We start from the raw sequence: 16,038 nt of genomic DNA on the forward strand, positions 1-16,038 counted from the left end.
GGGGATTTTCTTTCCTGTGCTAGGCCTTGCCTGCAATGGGCAATACGCAACGCAAGGAAATAGGCCCTCCAAAGAGAGACGAGCTAGATGGCTGCTAGTAATGGTTTAAAACCGACTGCAGCAAGAGCGGGTGACTCAGAGCCACACGCACCCACCCCACAAAGGGTTTGCGTTCATTGCAACACAAGCAAGACCCCCGGCCCTGCAAACTGGAGGGGGAGCGGGTAGCGCCTGATTGGCTAGATATGCGCGTGCGTAAATGCTGGTGAAACTGCCCATAGGGGGTCTCGAACCTCCGGCTCTGGGGCTTCATGCAGACGCTGCTACAGCGTGAGTTAAAAGGCCGTTGGTCGGCTTAGACAGAACCCTTATTCTTCCTCTGTGAAGTGCTCTAGGTGCCACAACGTGGGACAATGAATCGCACATAGGTGTGTGGGTTACACAGGCTCAGGGGCTGAATCCACCCTACAGCAGGGCATTGAAGGCTTTCAGGTTTACTGGTAACAAGAATCTCCCCCAGCTGCGTTTAGCCCCCACAGAGTGGTGTAGATTTCTCCAAAGCTCCACTCAGAAATCAACCTACAAGGCTTTAAATTATTCAGGGGTGAAGTTTGGGAATATCCTATTCCCAAAAGTTAGGCTAAAATAAATATACCCCATGGAATCATTCTGAAATGCAAGCAGAGATGAAAAACACCAAACTTGTAAAGCTTGGTAGGATATTTTTTTATTGAAAGATGTGAGAGAATTCATCAAAAAAACTGAACAGATAGATACCCGGATAACCAGCACATTTCAAATTATGTATATTTTTATTTTAAAACAAATAGAGCACACAGGCCCTGTGGTATTTAAATTTATTATATATATATATATATATTTTTTGTTCTGGAGTGAAAAATAAAAACCTGAGGTTTATTCCTGCATTTCCTATACCGCACACTGTACAGAGATTTTCATTACATTTTGGATATTTTTTTTCTTTAAAGAACCAAACTCCTTAAAGAACCAAACTCTGATTTTAGTGACTGCAAAGTGTAAACGGATGGCACATGATTGTCCTGGAGAAAAGGCGGGATAAACAACATTTTGAAACAGTTAAAGAAATCCATATCTCCTTCAATCACAAAGAGCTAAATATTTTTTTCCATTTACAATATATATGTTCATGTAAAATGAAAAAAAATTAACTGCGATGAGTTAAACTCTAAATATTATGTACACACGCAATGTACAACTGAATAAATTAATACCAATTTGCATATTCTGGGATCCTTATAGCTTATTTACACAAATTAGCATTTATTTCATAAATATTTTTTTCTGGTACACAGGTAGCTTCCAAAACGGCCATGTCACACTGCTGGTACCAATGTTGAGTCTTGGTGGCCTTGGAACTCAGTGGCGGATGCAACAACCCTGAAGAGAGTTTATTTCCATTTCCCTCCCCCCCGGAACAAATCAGGTGCCACACAGGTTTCTAGTCATTAGGTTTTCCCAGAGTTATTATTTTCCTCTCAAAACTGTCTGCGCTGGATGAGGCGTGGGAGTGTGGAAGCGACTTCATCCCTTCAGAAGTCAGTCCCTATAGAAAACGTCAGTCACCTTGTCCACAGTCTCGTTAAAGGAATGGCTGGTACCATCCCAGAATTGTACATGCTCTGGTCAATCCACGGATCAAGGAAATTACCCTACAGCGTGGGCATCCTTTTGCTTTTCCAGATGTATCTTGAGTCCAAATGCGAGGCAGTGAGCAGGAGGGACGCATACTCTCCATATTTCCTCCTGATTTGGGTTTAGGGCCTGGAAATCCTGTCTGTTATATTCTCCTGGGTTGGAGTGGAGCTGCAGTGGGGAGGAGAAGGACTCATCTGCCATAATATCTCCTGGCCATGGGATATTTTGTTTGTTATCATTCACTTGGCCTCTGCTTTGTCTGGGTGTCTGTCGGGATCAGGCTTGTCTCCCTGGCTTGAACTGCCTGCCTGTCCCCTCCTGTTCCGCTTCTTTTCCCCCCTTGGTTTGTCTTTTAAATAAATATTTATACTGTGCTGTACAAAATCCCAGTGCTTCTCAGCCCTTCGGGCTGGCGTGTTAGCAGCTCCGCCAGTCACTTGGGGGACTCCCTGCCGGGTGATACCTCCCTTTGGCTCTCCAAGCAACTGACCAGTCTCTGAATATTCTGCAGTTCGTTGATGGAATCTTTCAGGGAGCTTTTCGGGGACAGGGAGCCCCTCTGGCTGCTGGGCTTGTGCAACGGGAGGTCTGGCAGGGGGCTGGATTCCCTGCTGCTGCCGGGCTTGGAGCCATCCGAGGCTGGGTTCAGGCTGGCAGACAGACCGGTGGTGAGGAGGTTGGTGCTGGGTGGGATGGTGACGGGGATCTGGTACGGGCTGAAGCGCAGGCGAGGGCGGCTGCTGCTCAGGAAGGGGTTCCGGGAGAGGGAGCTGGCAGCGGCTGCGCTGGTGGCTGGCATGGCGGAGGCGGCAGCGGCAGCGGCGGCCATGTAGGTGTACGGGTAAGGGAAGAGTCCGCCAAAGGTGGGCATCGGAATTCCCTGCAAGAGAGACAAAGGAGGGGCGTTCCAAGAGGGCCTGGCGCAGAAAGTGGTGACATCACACACCTGGGGCAGGAGGCAGAATTCCAGGAAGCCAGAATGGGCAGGTGAGCGCCCCTGGGGCCCTGGAAATCCAGGCATTTGGAGAGAATCTCCTGCCCAGGGAAGAGGCCAGGCTGGCAGACTGTGAGAAGGGGGCTGGCACCAGGGTTCCCTCTCATTTTTCCCATCCATGTGTGGAATATATCTGGTTAGTGCCCCGAGGCATGTTCAGTTGTACACTACCAATAGAAACGCATGCAGTCGGCCTGGGACGCTCTGCTAATCAGCTGGGCAGCACCTAAGTCCCTCCTGGGTGGCTGCCCAAGCGTTCAGCTTAGAGGCAACACTGGGTGACACCTGCACCCAGTTCACTGGAAGGGAGCTGGGTAACCACCCAGTGCCGCACAGCAAGGGCAGCAGGCGGTTAAGCCCAGGAAGGCAAAGAAGCTAAACTCCTCTATGTGTCACTTCACGCGCAGGGCCCAAGAGACAGAGTTTTTTCTGTCTGTCATTGGGCAAGCATCTCCATCCTCTGGGGGCATCTATGACCTTCCACAAGCAGCCAGGGGAAGGGAGGCAAACTCCTTCCCCTGTGGCAAAGGGATGCTTTCTTCAAACACGCCCTTCTCCCTCCAGGCTGTTCCCTAGCTCAGCACTCTCTGCCCCCACCCCCCTGAGGCAGGAGAGACCCCCCCAAGTTGTGCCTCCTGTCTCCAAATACATCTCTGCTCTCAGAGCCTGCAGCCACTCACACCCAACTACCAGCCCAAAGCACTTGCCCCAGCCGGAGATCCCGACGGCAGGGAACCCTGGAAGGAATCCCTCTGTAAAAACAGTCCTGGGCACCGAAACAACGCCCTGGCTGCTAGGCCGGGCCGCTGCTCCAGGGATCGGTACGGAGGAGAAGAACCTGTGCAGTTCCACAAGGCTCTTGTAATAACCGTAGGGAAGAGGATGCTCAGACCTGGCCCGTACAAAGGAAGTGAAGTGGCACATCTGCTGGGCACCGAGGCAGGCCCTGAAACCCTGCCCAGAGAAAGCCCTGCTAAAAAGCCAACCAGGCGAGACCTTTCCCAGCTCTCCCATCAAGCAGCATGTCAGCCCTCTCCTTTCTGCCTCTCTGCCAGGTCTGTGCATCCTCCCCAGGGAGGCCGTCCTTAAGCAGGGTGGATAAGTTAAGAGAATTCAGAGCCCCTCCTGGTGTGTTTCCCTCCCCGGGCTGGGCAGGACCTGCACAAAGAGCTGGTGCCTGGTACCACCCTGCTGTGGCCCAATGGACATAAGTGCTCCTGGCTGGTTCTCAGGCCCAGGGAAGTTGTTGGGCAGGATCAGGCCCTTTCCACTCCCCAGAGCCACTCAGTCTGTCCCTACAGTGCCTGTCAGCCAACCCAGCTGGGTTTGCGTCCATCCTCCCTGCTCCGGGAGAGGCCTGTAATTCCTGCATAACTCCTGCTGGCGCCAGCAGCCAGAAAGTAACAACTCCTGCGGGGGAAGCGTCAACCCTCTGGGAGTCCTGCCCGGGGAGGTCAGTTCTGCCACCGCCCTGGCAGACTCGCTCTCACCACCACTCTGGAGTGGGGCAGGTGTTATCCGGTGTTCGTTAAAGGCCCCTGGCAAGGGGGCTTTTTAAAACAAGGTCCCCCTTCCCAGCTGGCTCCAAACCACTGCAGTGAGCAAGGGCTGCTCCATAAGCCAGCCAGCCACACCAGCACCCTCTCGTTGGTCAAGGTTTAGAAGCGCCCTCCTGGGCAGGGGGCCTGGGACGTTTTTCCACAGTGGGGATAGCAAAGACCCCCCTGAGCACAGCTAGAAATGCTGGCTGGAGGACTCCAACCTCTCACTGCTGGAGCTTAGGGCAGGAGCCTCCGGCACTGGGCTAAAGGCCCCTTGACTACAGAGGCGATTCACTGACGTGGGGGAAGCGCCACCACATGGGCCAGTAACCCCCTCCCCGAGGTGTGTGGGTTACCACCCCCCGTCCTCCTGACTCAGGCCGGGCACCCCGCAGGAAGGGCGCTCTGACCAGCACCATCCCCGGTGCCCTGCTCTCACCAGCACCATCCTGCACTCGGGAGCTGGGGGGAGCAAGTCGGTATCAAACTGAACCCCCAAAGAGGGCTGGGGCGGGTCCATAGGGGATGAACCAGCTGCCGGGGGGGGGCTGATCTCACACGCAGGAGGGGCTGGGGGCGCTGCCCTGACACTCCCAGAGCTGCGGGGCAGGGGCTAGCCTGGGGGGTGCAGGGGGGGGAGCGGGGTGCGGGGGGATGGGGGAGGGGCAGAGGGGTGCAGGCGGACAGGCTGTAGGGGGCAGGAGGGGGAGTGGGGGAAGGGGAGGGGAGACAGGCTGTAAGGGGTGGGAGGTGGGACGGGGAGGTGGGAGTGGGGACAAGCTGTAGGGGTGGGGGGAGGGGGGTGGGGGCGGGAGGAGGAGGGGGACAGGCTGCAGGAGGCGTGAGGGGAGATGGGGAGGGGCTGCAGGGGGCGGGAGGGGGGACAGGGCGGGGCCGGGCGCGGGGGCCCTACCTGAGAGGCCAGCACGTGCTGCGAGAGGTGGAAAGGGAAGGGCGTGGCGGTGCCGGCCGCCCCCTGCGCCGAGGCCAGGGCCCCGTTCTCCAGCGCGCCGCCGCCGGCCACCGAGGCCAGCAGGTGGCCCATGCCCACGGCGGAGAAGGCGCCCGGGGCCATGGCGAACTGGCCCGGGTGCAGGAAGAGCGGCTGCCCGGCGCCCAGCGGGTGGAAGAGCTGCGGCCCGGGCAGGCCGGAGAGCGCCAGGCCCTGCAGCTGCGGGGGGCTGTCCGTCTGCACCAGCAGCGGCGAGAAGGGCTCCCTGGCCGGGCCGCCGCCCTCCGCCTCCTTCCGCCGCGCCTCCGCCTTGGCCCGCTCCGGCGCCGCGCCGCCCGCCTTGGCCTTCTCCGGGCTGCCTCGGCCCCGGCCGCGCTCCTCCTCCGCCCGCGGGCTGCCCTCCTCCGGGCCCGGGCTGGGCCTGCGGGCCGGCCGCTCCTCCGGCAGCTTCTCCAGCTCCGGCTCGCTCTCCGACTTCTCCTCTGCAAGGCAGCGAGGGGCGGCCGTGAGCCCCGGCCCGGGCACCTGCGCCCCCCCGGCCCGGCACCTGCGCCCCCCCCGGCCCGCGCACCTGCCCCCCCCGGCCCGGCACCTGCGCCCCGCACCCCCCGCCGGCCCGGCACCTCCGCCCCGCGCCCCCCTCCGACGCCCCCCCCGCTGTATCCCATCCCCCTCCTGCCTTCTCCAGCCGGGGGGGAAGTACCAAAACCTCCACCCTTGGGTGGACCCTGGTCCCTAACTGAAGAACCCGCATCTCTTTCGGCAGAAGAGAATTAAGTCTTTTCAAGCGCAGCGCCGGGCGCCCGCCCCGCTGTCCAAGCAGGGCTGCTGGGGGGACCCCAGTGTCAGACAGCAGCAGCCTCCTCCCACGCCCCCCTGGAGCCCCAGACTGCTCCGCCTGGCCCAGGATGGGCCCTACGGCGAAACCAAAGCCCCCCAGCCCGGCAAGCTCGGACAAAAAGACACCTGGGACAGAGAACGCCCGGTAAAAGCACTTCCCTTTCCTGGCGAGAAAGAGGCCCCTCAGCCCTGCACAGATCTCGGGGCCTTGGCACTGACTTTCACACAGCCGGACTCAGCCCCGCTCTGCGAGCCAGGGACCCTAGGAAGCAAAGGAGCTCCTGCCTTGGGGGTACACAGCCAGGGCCGCCTCGGGGGAGGGAGCGGTGCCCTAGCTTAGGGAAATCCCACGGCTGCCAGCCAAAGGCAGGAGCCTAAATTAACCGGACAAGTTCTGTTTTCAAAGCAGCAGCAAATCCACCGACAGCGCGTCAGGGCCCAGCCGGGTGTGGAAACTAAGCCAGGGGGCGGCTGAATCGGATCCGCCTCGTGTCCAGGCCGGTCTGGTCGCTTAGGCCTGACTTTCTCCCCTGGCAAAATCCTCAATTCTCCCGCAGAGCTTGAAGGCCCGGGTGGGGAGAGCTGAGCCCAGGAAGGCCCAGCCAGCGGCACCAGCTCAGGGCATTGGCCCAGCCGGCTGCTGGCACCAATTTACAGCAGGGGGAAGGCAGGGTGGGATCCTGCATCCCAGCCCAGCTGCACTGCTGTCCTTGGGCACCCCGGGGGTATTCAGTCCTGGCCCGCCCCCGCCCTGCTGGGCAGGGTGAGCTGCTTCCTTCAGAGGGAAAAGCGGTGTCTAAGCATGCTCCCTCTGGTGCCTTTCCCGGGGGGAACCCCGGGGCGCCTCACTTGGCTACCCCGAGTTAGCAATCAGTCTGGAGCGGCAGAGGATTCAGCCCCGGGCCGGCTGCACTGGGTGTTTACAGGGGCGCTGCCGGAGTAAGGAGCCCGGACCGACCTCCTCCCCGGCACCTGGCAAGAAAGTCAGGTCAATATCAAGGTCTGAATCGAGGCTGTCCTCCCTCCTCTTCCCTTTGGGTTTGGGCTTAAACCTCCCCCGGTGCGCCCGGCTGGGGCGGGGGATGTCAGTTACACCCCCGCGCACGGGGCTGGCTCCGTAGCAGGGCTGCAAACCACACGAGGAGGCCGGACGGTTCTGGGGGGAGAAGGCAAGTGGGGGAGGGGATCCCCGATTTCCTGTGCTAGCAGGTGGGCCCCGGTTCGCGCCCAGCCCGGGCGCCAAGGGGCCCTTTACCTCGGCTGCTGCGGCTGTGCCTTAGGGGGCTGGGAGCTGTCCCCAGGGGGGAGCGCAGTCTGTCCCGCAGTGGGGCCGGATCACACGAGGAAGCGTCCGACTCGCCCCCGTCACGGTCAGGTTTGCACTGCTCCTCGTACATCCGCAGCGAGGGCAGGGCGAGCTGCTTCCTGCGGGTGCAAAGCGGTTTCTCAGCACGCTCCCCCGGGCGCCTCCCGAGGGAGCGGGGACTCGCCTTTAAGTGGCCGCCCGCAGGGTCCGAGTTCTCCCTTCGGGAGCCCAAACCCCACCCGGGGAGCATGGGGCGCTTTAGACCCTAACGCGCTGAGTTAGGCGATGCGCTGCCGCGGGGCAGACCCGCTCCGGCCGCGCTGGGCGGGTGAAATGAGCCAGGGGGCCAGGAACTCCCCCGACCCAGCCGCTCCCCGAGTTACCTCTTCTCGCGCCTCCCATTCCCGGTGTCTCGGAAGCCTTTGGCGAAGGGGTTGTTGTCGATTTTCAGCTGGGTGATCTGGAAGCAAGACAGGCGCCGGGCTCAGCGGTCCCCCAGAGCGGGGCTGAGCGGGTCCCTCGTCTCCCCGCAGCTCATGCAGGGAGGCGTGGGAACGCCCGGGCGCCCGAGCAGGGCCGGGTCGCCGGACTGTGGGAAAGCAGCAGGATCCGCCCGGAGCTTGCGCGCCGGACCTCCTTTGGGTCGGGTCGGGACGGGCTGGAGCCCCCCGCCCCCGCTTTAACACACCGCAGGCGTTATTAAAAACCATGCTGAGGTTTGGCTTGAATTATTCATCGGCCTTTAACGAGAGGAAGTTATTTCTCACGGCCCCCCGGGGAGAAGCTGGCGACTCGGCGCTGGGTAAAAAACTGCTCGGCTCCCGCCCCAGCCTGGCGACAGCGGCCCCTCAATAATTGATGCTTCTCAAAGCGGGCCCCTTAAAAGCGCAGCGTTGCGCTTCTCCGCCTGAGTCTGGCGAGGAGACGCCGCGTGGCTCGGTCCCCTCTGGCCGCCGGAGCTCCCCCAGCCCGCGGGTTTTACCTGGAGCCCGCGGGTGGGGTGGGGGCTGTTTGCCATCAAGGCTAGTGGAACAGCTCTGACCTTTCCAGCCCCACTCACCCGTCTCCATCCCCCTTGCTGCGCTCGAATCCCCGCTCCCGCGCGTGGGGTCACTCTGCAGCCGGGGACGGGTGGGCGACTCCCCCCCCCCGCTTGTGTAGGACGCTAGACGGGAGGGGTGATGGGGGGTCCTTTCTTCTCCTTGCAGGACGTGCCTCACTGCTGCCCCCCACCCGGACTGGAGCAAGCGCTGAGCTGGCCTGAGAAGCTCGCAGCGGGCCAGCTGCAACCCGCAGTGACCTTTAATCCATCGGGACTCTCTGTCGTAAACTTTACGAGGGAAACAAGCCCGGCCGGACCCCCCGACGGCCCCGTCCTGAGCATCCGCCGCCCGGCTCAGGGGCGCGGCTCATTTTTCAGGGCGGGGGAGCTCTGAACATCAAACCCCCAGGAAAGCCCCTGCGCCGGAGGTTTCCTTCCCCCCTCCGCAGCTCGGCTGTGCCCTCCGGCTCCCCGTGCAGAGCTAAGCCTGGCCGCTGGAGAAAAGACACTGAATTAGCCGCTTCCCCTCCGTCCTTCGAAGCGGGGCCGCAGCAAACGCTGCCCGGGGAGGCCGGTGGCTGGCTGGAGGGGTGAAGCAATACCCCCTCCTCGGCTCCCCCGGGCCGGGGGTTGTCTCGCCCGTTGGCTCAGGCGGGCTCGGGAACCAGGCCGATCCCCCGCCGGAGTTCAGCCAGCCCGAGGCGCAACCCGTGGGAGCAACGAACGGGAACCCCGCGAGCTAAGCGGACTTGTGGGGGGGTGTGGCAGGACCGCCGCAGGCTTTTCCCACGCCCCTCGGCTTGCCCCTGGGGCCGATCCCGAGCCCAGGCTGCAGCCCAGCCTTTCAGCAGCGGCCGGATCGGATCCCGCACAAGGAGCCCGTAAAAAAGCCCCGGCCCCGGCCCCGGCCCCGCCCTACCTTGTCGTTCTGATAGGCGGTGACCGCGATGAAGTCCGTTTCGGGGAACACGTACGTGCGGAAGGTACTGTAGGGGAGCTTCAAAATGTCATTGGCTCGCACGATGTGGAACCTGGGCTGGTACTTGTGCATGGAGTTCAGGATGGTCTGGGGGTGAGGGAAGAGGAGAAGCTCTCAAATCCCAGCCCGGGGCGAGGGGAGGAAGCCTAACCTCGGGCCGGGCTCTCAGCGCATTGCCAGGCCCAGTTCACCCCAGAGGCGTTTTCCCAGCCAAGTTATTAGCGTAACGCGCCCCAAGCTGGCCTCTCCTGACCAAGTCAGTCGGCAGCAGGGGGTCGCGCCGCCGCTTTTTGCACGGCCCTCTCCAGAAAGGCAGGATGCTGCTGGGCAGGCCAAGTAGCTCTCCCCCGCTTTTTATAACGAAGGGAGAACCCAGGCTGCCGGCACGTTTTTCTAGCCACTGGGATTTTCTCCAGCCGGCAAGATCGTTTTAAAATCACCTGACACCGCGCAGCGCTGAATTCGCTCCCTGCCGAAGAGCGCAACAGAAAATGCGCTCCTGACCCAAGCAGCTAGCGGCGCAGCGGGAAAAAAATGGTTACACGCCACGACCCACGGGTAATTTATGTCTGAGATTAAGCTATTACAGGCGAACAAGCGTTTTCTCCTCAACCAGGCGTCTCAAACGTCGCCGGCCGTCAAAACAATTCCCTGTTCCTTAACTCGCAAGTGTAGCTACTTCAGCGCGGGTGGGAGGATTTCTTAAACCAGAACCCCAATTTGCAAGAAAACTCATCCAATCCAATGACGTTTCTAATGGGCCGAACCGGCTCCGAAACACACATTTTAAGCAACATAAATTGCTCTGGAAAAAGAAGAAGAACGCGGTGCGAATTTGAAATAACTTTCCCTCCCTTTTAAAGCGCACAATGAAAGCAGCTCCCTCCCTGCCTTTGCTTTAACGATTCTGCAAGTCCCAATGTTCGGGGTTAATCCCAATATCGCCTAAACCCCAAAGGGCTGCGGAATGGTGAAATCTTTATTTTAGTTCTTGTAAAAATACCAGCTCCCAAGCGGCGAAATAATTGGCCCTTCGTTTCGCAACGCATCCGAGGTTTAATCCTCACATGGTCACCTGCCGCTGACCCGTCAGATCAATATTATATTGCTGTAATCTAGACGGGACTGGTAAAGGAAATGGGGCAAAAACTCCCACTCAGGCGTGTGAATCCGCATCCCCTGAACAAAATTCGCCCCTTCTGGAAGCAGATGGCACGGACTAAACCCGGATCCTTCCGAGTTCATTCACGCCGGCCTCGGGAGAACCCACAGCAAAACCCACTGACTCCAAGAAGGTGAACAGTTAAAAATGTGCCACCGAAGCCGCTTTTCCTGAAGGCGCGGAGCTGGGGATTACGCTCGCAGCCTGCGGCTTCCGCGGCCTTCTCTCCGCAGCCAGAGGTGAATTATTTAACACGCCATTTTTTCCCCAGCTGGGACAAGTCCCAGGGATCCTCCTTGACCCCTCATGGGTGAGATTTTTTCCTTCCCCCCATTGCAATCCTCAGCCCCCGCGCAGAGTCAGCCGGCCTGCCCTCGCCCCAGCTCCAGATCCCAGTTAACTACCATAGCAAAGCCCCGGGACGCTGAACTTTCGCTTTAGCGCCCCGAAGGCCTGTCCAAAGGCTAAAGACGGCTGGTTTGGGGGCTCGGAGTCCCCCCGCCGGGCAGGCAGGGGAGAACAACCGTCTCTCTCCCTCCGCCCGAGCCGCCGCACGCTGCGGGGATTTGCGAAGCGCTAAGGCGCTTTGATTTTTTTCTTGCCGCAGCCGGCGAGGAAGAAGATCAATAACAAATAAATAGGGGCGTTTAGCTGCCCTCAAAATCCGCCTCTGCCAGGAGAGCGCGTCTCCTGCAGCAGCGAAATCCGCCTTCCCTTCTCCCGGGGAAACTCCGGGCAGGGGGCAGCTGCAGCCAGCTCCCAGCTGGAATATACCAGCGCCCGTCTGTGGGCGTTACAGCCTGGCCCCTGCGCGCGGTGACCTGGCCTTACTTGGCACCTGCTTCATAGGCTCTGCCCCGCCGTCCGCTTCCCTTGCAGCTCCAGGGAGGCGATTCTGCCTCCGGAACGAAGCAAAACCCACCCAGGCCGGCAGGGTAATTAACTCCCCCGCCTCGGGAGTCGAGGGACCCCACAGCTCCGTTGCCACTTGTCCACTCGCATTAAACACCCCCGGGCCGGCGCGGGCTCTGCCCAGGCATCACCCCGGCCTCTGCACTTACGAATATCAGCACACGTACTCCCTCGCCCCGGCCCTGAATGATTCCCGCTCCCAGGCCAGCCCACGCGGGAAGCCGGGCTCTAAGGACCAGCAGGATCGGGCCCCGCGAAGGGCATTGACCTGGCTTATTTGGAGGAAGCCGCATGGAACCGCCCTAGCCGTCGGGGGCGAGAATCGAACCCACGGCCCCGTGTTAAACCCTCCCGTGGCTTTGTCGCCCAGACCCCCAGCGCCTGGTCTCGCCTGACTTTGCGTAACTCACCCTGGCACTTGGCTCGGGAAGACATCAGGGTCCGCGGCCGCTTCCCAGCCCCTGACACCCACCATCTGCAACCACTTAGGCGCGCCCCGGGCCCAGCCGAGGCGCTGAAATGACCCTGCGCCTGACACACCGGCCCCTGGCCCTGCGCGTCTGAGATGCGCCATTCACTCCCTCTGACCCCAAGGCCCGGGGCCGCCTGCCCGGGGCGGCCGTGCGCACGCGCCGCACGGCGGTCCAGCTTCGGGAAGGGGGCTGCAGTTTCAGGCCCGTGATGTGTGTTATGAATGAGCCCCCCCGAGGAGCGCGCGGTGATTTACTCTTCGCGGCGGATCCGCGCAGATTCAACCTGCGCTGGTTGCGGGGGGGGGGGGCGTTTGACGATTGAAAATTGGGGTGAAAGTCCTGGCACGGGGCCCCTGGTTTGCCTCGGGTTTGTCCACCTCCGCCTGCTCTGGGTCTGATTTTAGAGTCAATGGACAACCGGTAAAGGACAATCCGGGGGGGGGGGGGCTATGGGGCGCCCAGAATTTTGACTCTTGCTGGCGTTTTAAAACTTCCCTCCAGCTGCCCGTGCCCGAGAGATGCGGCTGGAAAGGTCCCCCCCCCGCGAAATAGGATTGCACCGAGGAAAAGAGAGCGGCTGTCTCCCCCCATCAATTTCTGTTCCGCTTGTGCATTGCTGATCCTTCACACACGCGCACACACACACACACACACATACACTTCCCAGGCAGCTTTGTGCAAAACACGAAGCTCCCTTGCACAATCACCCTCCAAACGCCCCCCACCCCCCCGCCGCCCCGGCGCCCTTCCCGGAGGGGAAACTTACAAATCCGTGCTTGTCCGAGATGTTATTGGTGAGCTTCAGTTTGTGGAAGGCAACCGGCTTGGCCATCCACTGCTCCCCGGTGGCCGGGCTGTCCGGGTGGATGTACATCCGCTTGGGCATCTCGGGGTCAGCCTTGCCGGCCACCATCCAGCGGGAGTTGTGGAATTTGTAGCGGCAGTCGTCCGCAGCCACGATATCCATTAATAAAATGTACTTGGCTTTCTTGTCCAGGCCGTTGACGCGCACTTTGAAGGGGGGGAACATCCGCCTGCGAGAGCCCAAGACAAGGGGAAAACGGGAGAGGAGCTGCGGGTGAGGAAGACGCCCGAGCCCCCGGGGGAGGCCGAGGTTTGGCCCCACACGGCCTGGGAAAAGCAGCAGCCAAGCCGGGGGGCAATGGAGGCGGTGGGGACAGCGTGCGCCGCCTCCCCGGGGTCGCATCCATCCGGTGCCCGCAGCGAAATGAGCTTGGCCCAGGCCCTGGAGTCAGACTGGCCCGTACCTGGGCGGGGAGCCCGGGCCTCCGCTTGCGCGAGGGGGCAAACAGAGCCGCGGTTTGCAGAGGAAACGGGGCTGAACTGTCGCTGGGAAGAGAGCGGGGTGTCAGCCCTCGGGAGGTTAAATCCGGGAGCAGGGAGGCGGCCCGAGTCTGGCCAAGCTCACCCCCCGGCTGCTCCTTTCGCCTCTCGCCGCCCGCCGGTTGCAATCCCCGGTTTCGCTTCCTTCGCCAAAAGGAGCAAAACCCAGGTGGAAATCTGGGGCTGGGCTCCTCGGGACGCTGAGCTTAGAGGTTAGAAAACACGCTCTGGGTCCAAACGTCACCCTGCCCTCCCTGCCTGCCACCGCCTTCCCGGAGCAAGGGGGTCCGATCTGTACCAAATCTGCGCCCGGGTTGAAAGGATAAAGCCCCCGCCCAGCCCACCCTAAAGGCGAATCAAAGGGAGCTAACGCAGAGGGAAAACGCCTGAAGCCCCGGGGAAGGGGCTACCAGAGCTGTGGCCGACCCGTTTTAAGCAGCTCACGGATTTATTGTTAAAAGTGCGGATGCGAGTTAAGTAAAGAGAAATGCGGGGGGGGGGGGGGGTGAACTGTCGATATTGGCCAGCCAGGCACCGCAGGCATTGTTGAAAGTCCATCTCTCCCCCCTGGTTTGCGCGGTAGGAAATTAAAGCAGCGAAAGGCCCACCGAGGCAGGCTGAGATTCCGAGACCCGCTTCCGCACACGCCTGGCGCTGGGACTTTCTTTCGACAAAAAATAGAAGTGGATCCAAAACAAAAGTCCAGGAAGCCCAAAGCACCCACGTCTGCACCGAGAGCCCCTTTGGACTTAGTCCCCCCAGCCCGACTTTCCCCCTTCAGCTGGGGAAGGGGAAAGGTCAGGAAAGAGGAACGAAAGAAGAGAGGAAAAGCCCCCGGCCGGGCTGCGCGCTGGGTGAAACTGACGCGTTGGGAACGGGCTCTCTTTGGAGGGGGATCAGTTTCACAGGTGCCAGGAGGGGGTGCACAGCTGGAGGGGTCGGAGGCGGTTTCAGGGGCCCTGGGGCGGCTGCCCGGGGTGAGCTTGGGGCGGGGCGGGCTCCTACCTTCCCGACTTGGTGATCACCATCTCGGTCCCCAACTTGTGAAACTGGTCCCAAAGCTCCTTGGCTTCCAGAGTCACTTTGGGGTCGTCCTCGACCTCCTCTTCCGCCTCCAGGCTCTTGAGGGAGCGCAGATGGGCGGCCTGGTGGTGATGCCCCAGGGCCGAGACGTGCAGCCCAGCTTCGGCCGCGGCAGCCAGGCTGGGATCCTGGAGAGGTTTCGCCAGCGCCGCCGGAGGCAGAGCCAGAGCCGGGAAGAAGGACGGCTGGGCGGCCGCGAGGAAGGCGGACATGGGGAAGTCGGCGGGTCTCGGCGCGTGGAAGGGGTGATAAGCCATCGCAGTCCCTGGGTAGGCTGGGTCTCTCATCGGGGCATCCGCCGGCCGGGAGAACGGAGGGCTGCTCGCTCCTCGCCCGCCTCGGAAGGAGGAAAAGGCAGAGCGGGCTCCGAGGCAGCTCCTTGGCCTGGGCTTGGCTTTCTCCCCCCTCCCCCCTGTTGTTGCAGCGAGCGAACGCGCGCCGCCCAGCCCTGGCCAAGCCCGAAATAGCAACAGCCGCCGGACCGCGGCGGCGCCCGGGATCCGGGGGGGGGGCCTCGGCGAGCGCCCCCCGCCTCCGCCAGCCTCGGGGGGACGGGCGCCCCCCACTCGCCGCCGGGGAGTCAGCAGGAGGGCCCGCCGGCCTCCCGCCCCGGGCCTGGGGCAGGGCGCGCGGCTGCTCGGCTGGCTGGGAACCGGGGACTCTGCCGCATGTCCTGCCCGCGCGGATCGCCCCGCTAATGAGCCGAGCCCCCTTGATTGCCGATTTTACGCGTCTCGGGCCAATTGCGGCTCGCCATAGGCGGGGTTTTGACAGCCGCGGCCGAGCGCCGGGCCGGGGGCAGGGCCGGGGGAGGGGAAAGCAGAAGGTGTCGGAAGCACCGGCGGGGCGCAAACATGTCAACAGCGGGGCCCGCGAGCCAATGGCGGAGGGGAGGGCCCGAAACCCCGCCCCGCAGCGCCGCTCCGCGCACCGGCTCGGCGCCCCATTCGCCGCCGCCCGGCCGCGCGTCTCCGGCGGGGAGCGGCTCGGGGCCGCCCGGCCCGCGGCGTGGAAACCTCCGGAGAGGAGCGAGCGTCGCACGTGCCCCCGGCGCCTGGCGGGGCGGGAGTGGCCCGGCCGGGGCAGGGGGCGCGGGGCGGGGCGGGGCGGGGCGTGCGCACGGCCGGGCTCAGACCTGCGGGGTGCAGGGCCCGGCAGCCCGCGGGCAGGTGCGGGGCAGCGAGCGGCGTGTGCAAAGGGGAGAGAGACGTGCAAGCACCGTACACACGCGCGCGCGCTCACTCACACACACACACACACACACTCGCGCTCATGCTCGCGCGCGCGCGCACGCGCCACACACACACACACACACGCGTGTGCATTGCCCTCGAGCTGCCTGGATTCCGCCTTCCTCGCCAGCACCTCAGGCACCAATAAAAGTTCAGGGAGGCCTCGTGCAAAGCCTCGGCTCTCATTTGCAACCCCCCCCCCAGGGATGGGACGTGGAGGGGAGACGGGGCCGGGAGGGAGAGACGCTCGGGGTTGAAGCCCTTATGCCAGAGGCTGTAAGGCGCATCCCGGTGGGGCCCACCCGCGCCGGCGGGGCACGTCCGTCGAGGCGCTGCCAAACGCACCGGGACCTCAGCAGGAGGCGGCAGAACAAGCCCCTGGGCGGCCCGAAAAGCCTCGGCGTGATGGGGGGTGGCGAGCGGAGTCTCTCCGCATCGCCCTTTTAAATCCCTTCCCCGCGGTCCCTGGCACGGCCGAGTGGGAACCGCGGCGCTGCAGAG

At 62.2% G+C, this 16,038-nt stretch overlaps 1 protein-coding gene across 1 annotated transcript; it reads right to left on the reverse strand.

Moving 5' to 3' along the window:
- Nucleotides 1–710: 710 nt before the first annotated feature.
- TBX2 (T-box transcription factor 2) lies at nucleotides 711–14,998 on the reverse strand. The gene is made up of 7 exons (XM_075013596.1): nucleotides 14,228–14,998; nucleotides 12,645–12,912; nucleotides 9,272–9,418; nucleotides 7,694–7,770; nucleotides 7,260–7,429; nucleotides 5,126–5,646; nucleotides 711–2,557 (listed from the first exon to the last, which is right to left on the reverse strand). Exons 1-7 carry the CDS (start codon nucleotides 14,590–14,592, stop codon nucleotides 2,111–2,113), a joined length of 1,995 nt encoding a protein of 664 aa, XP_074869697.1. The 5' UTR covers nucleotides 14,593–14,998; the 3' UTR covers nucleotides 711–2,110.
- Between the last annotated feature and the right edge of the window lie 1,040 nt (nucleotides 14,999–16,038).

The sequence above is a fragment of the Carettochelys insculpta genome, chromosome 19 (genome assembly GCF_033958435.1).
Source record: "Carettochelys insculpta isolate YL-2023 chromosome 19, ASM3395843v1, whole genome shotgun sequence".
Taxonomy (NCBI): domain Eukaryota; kingdom Metazoa; phylum Chordata; order Testudines; family Carettochelyidae; genus Carettochelys; species Carettochelys insculpta.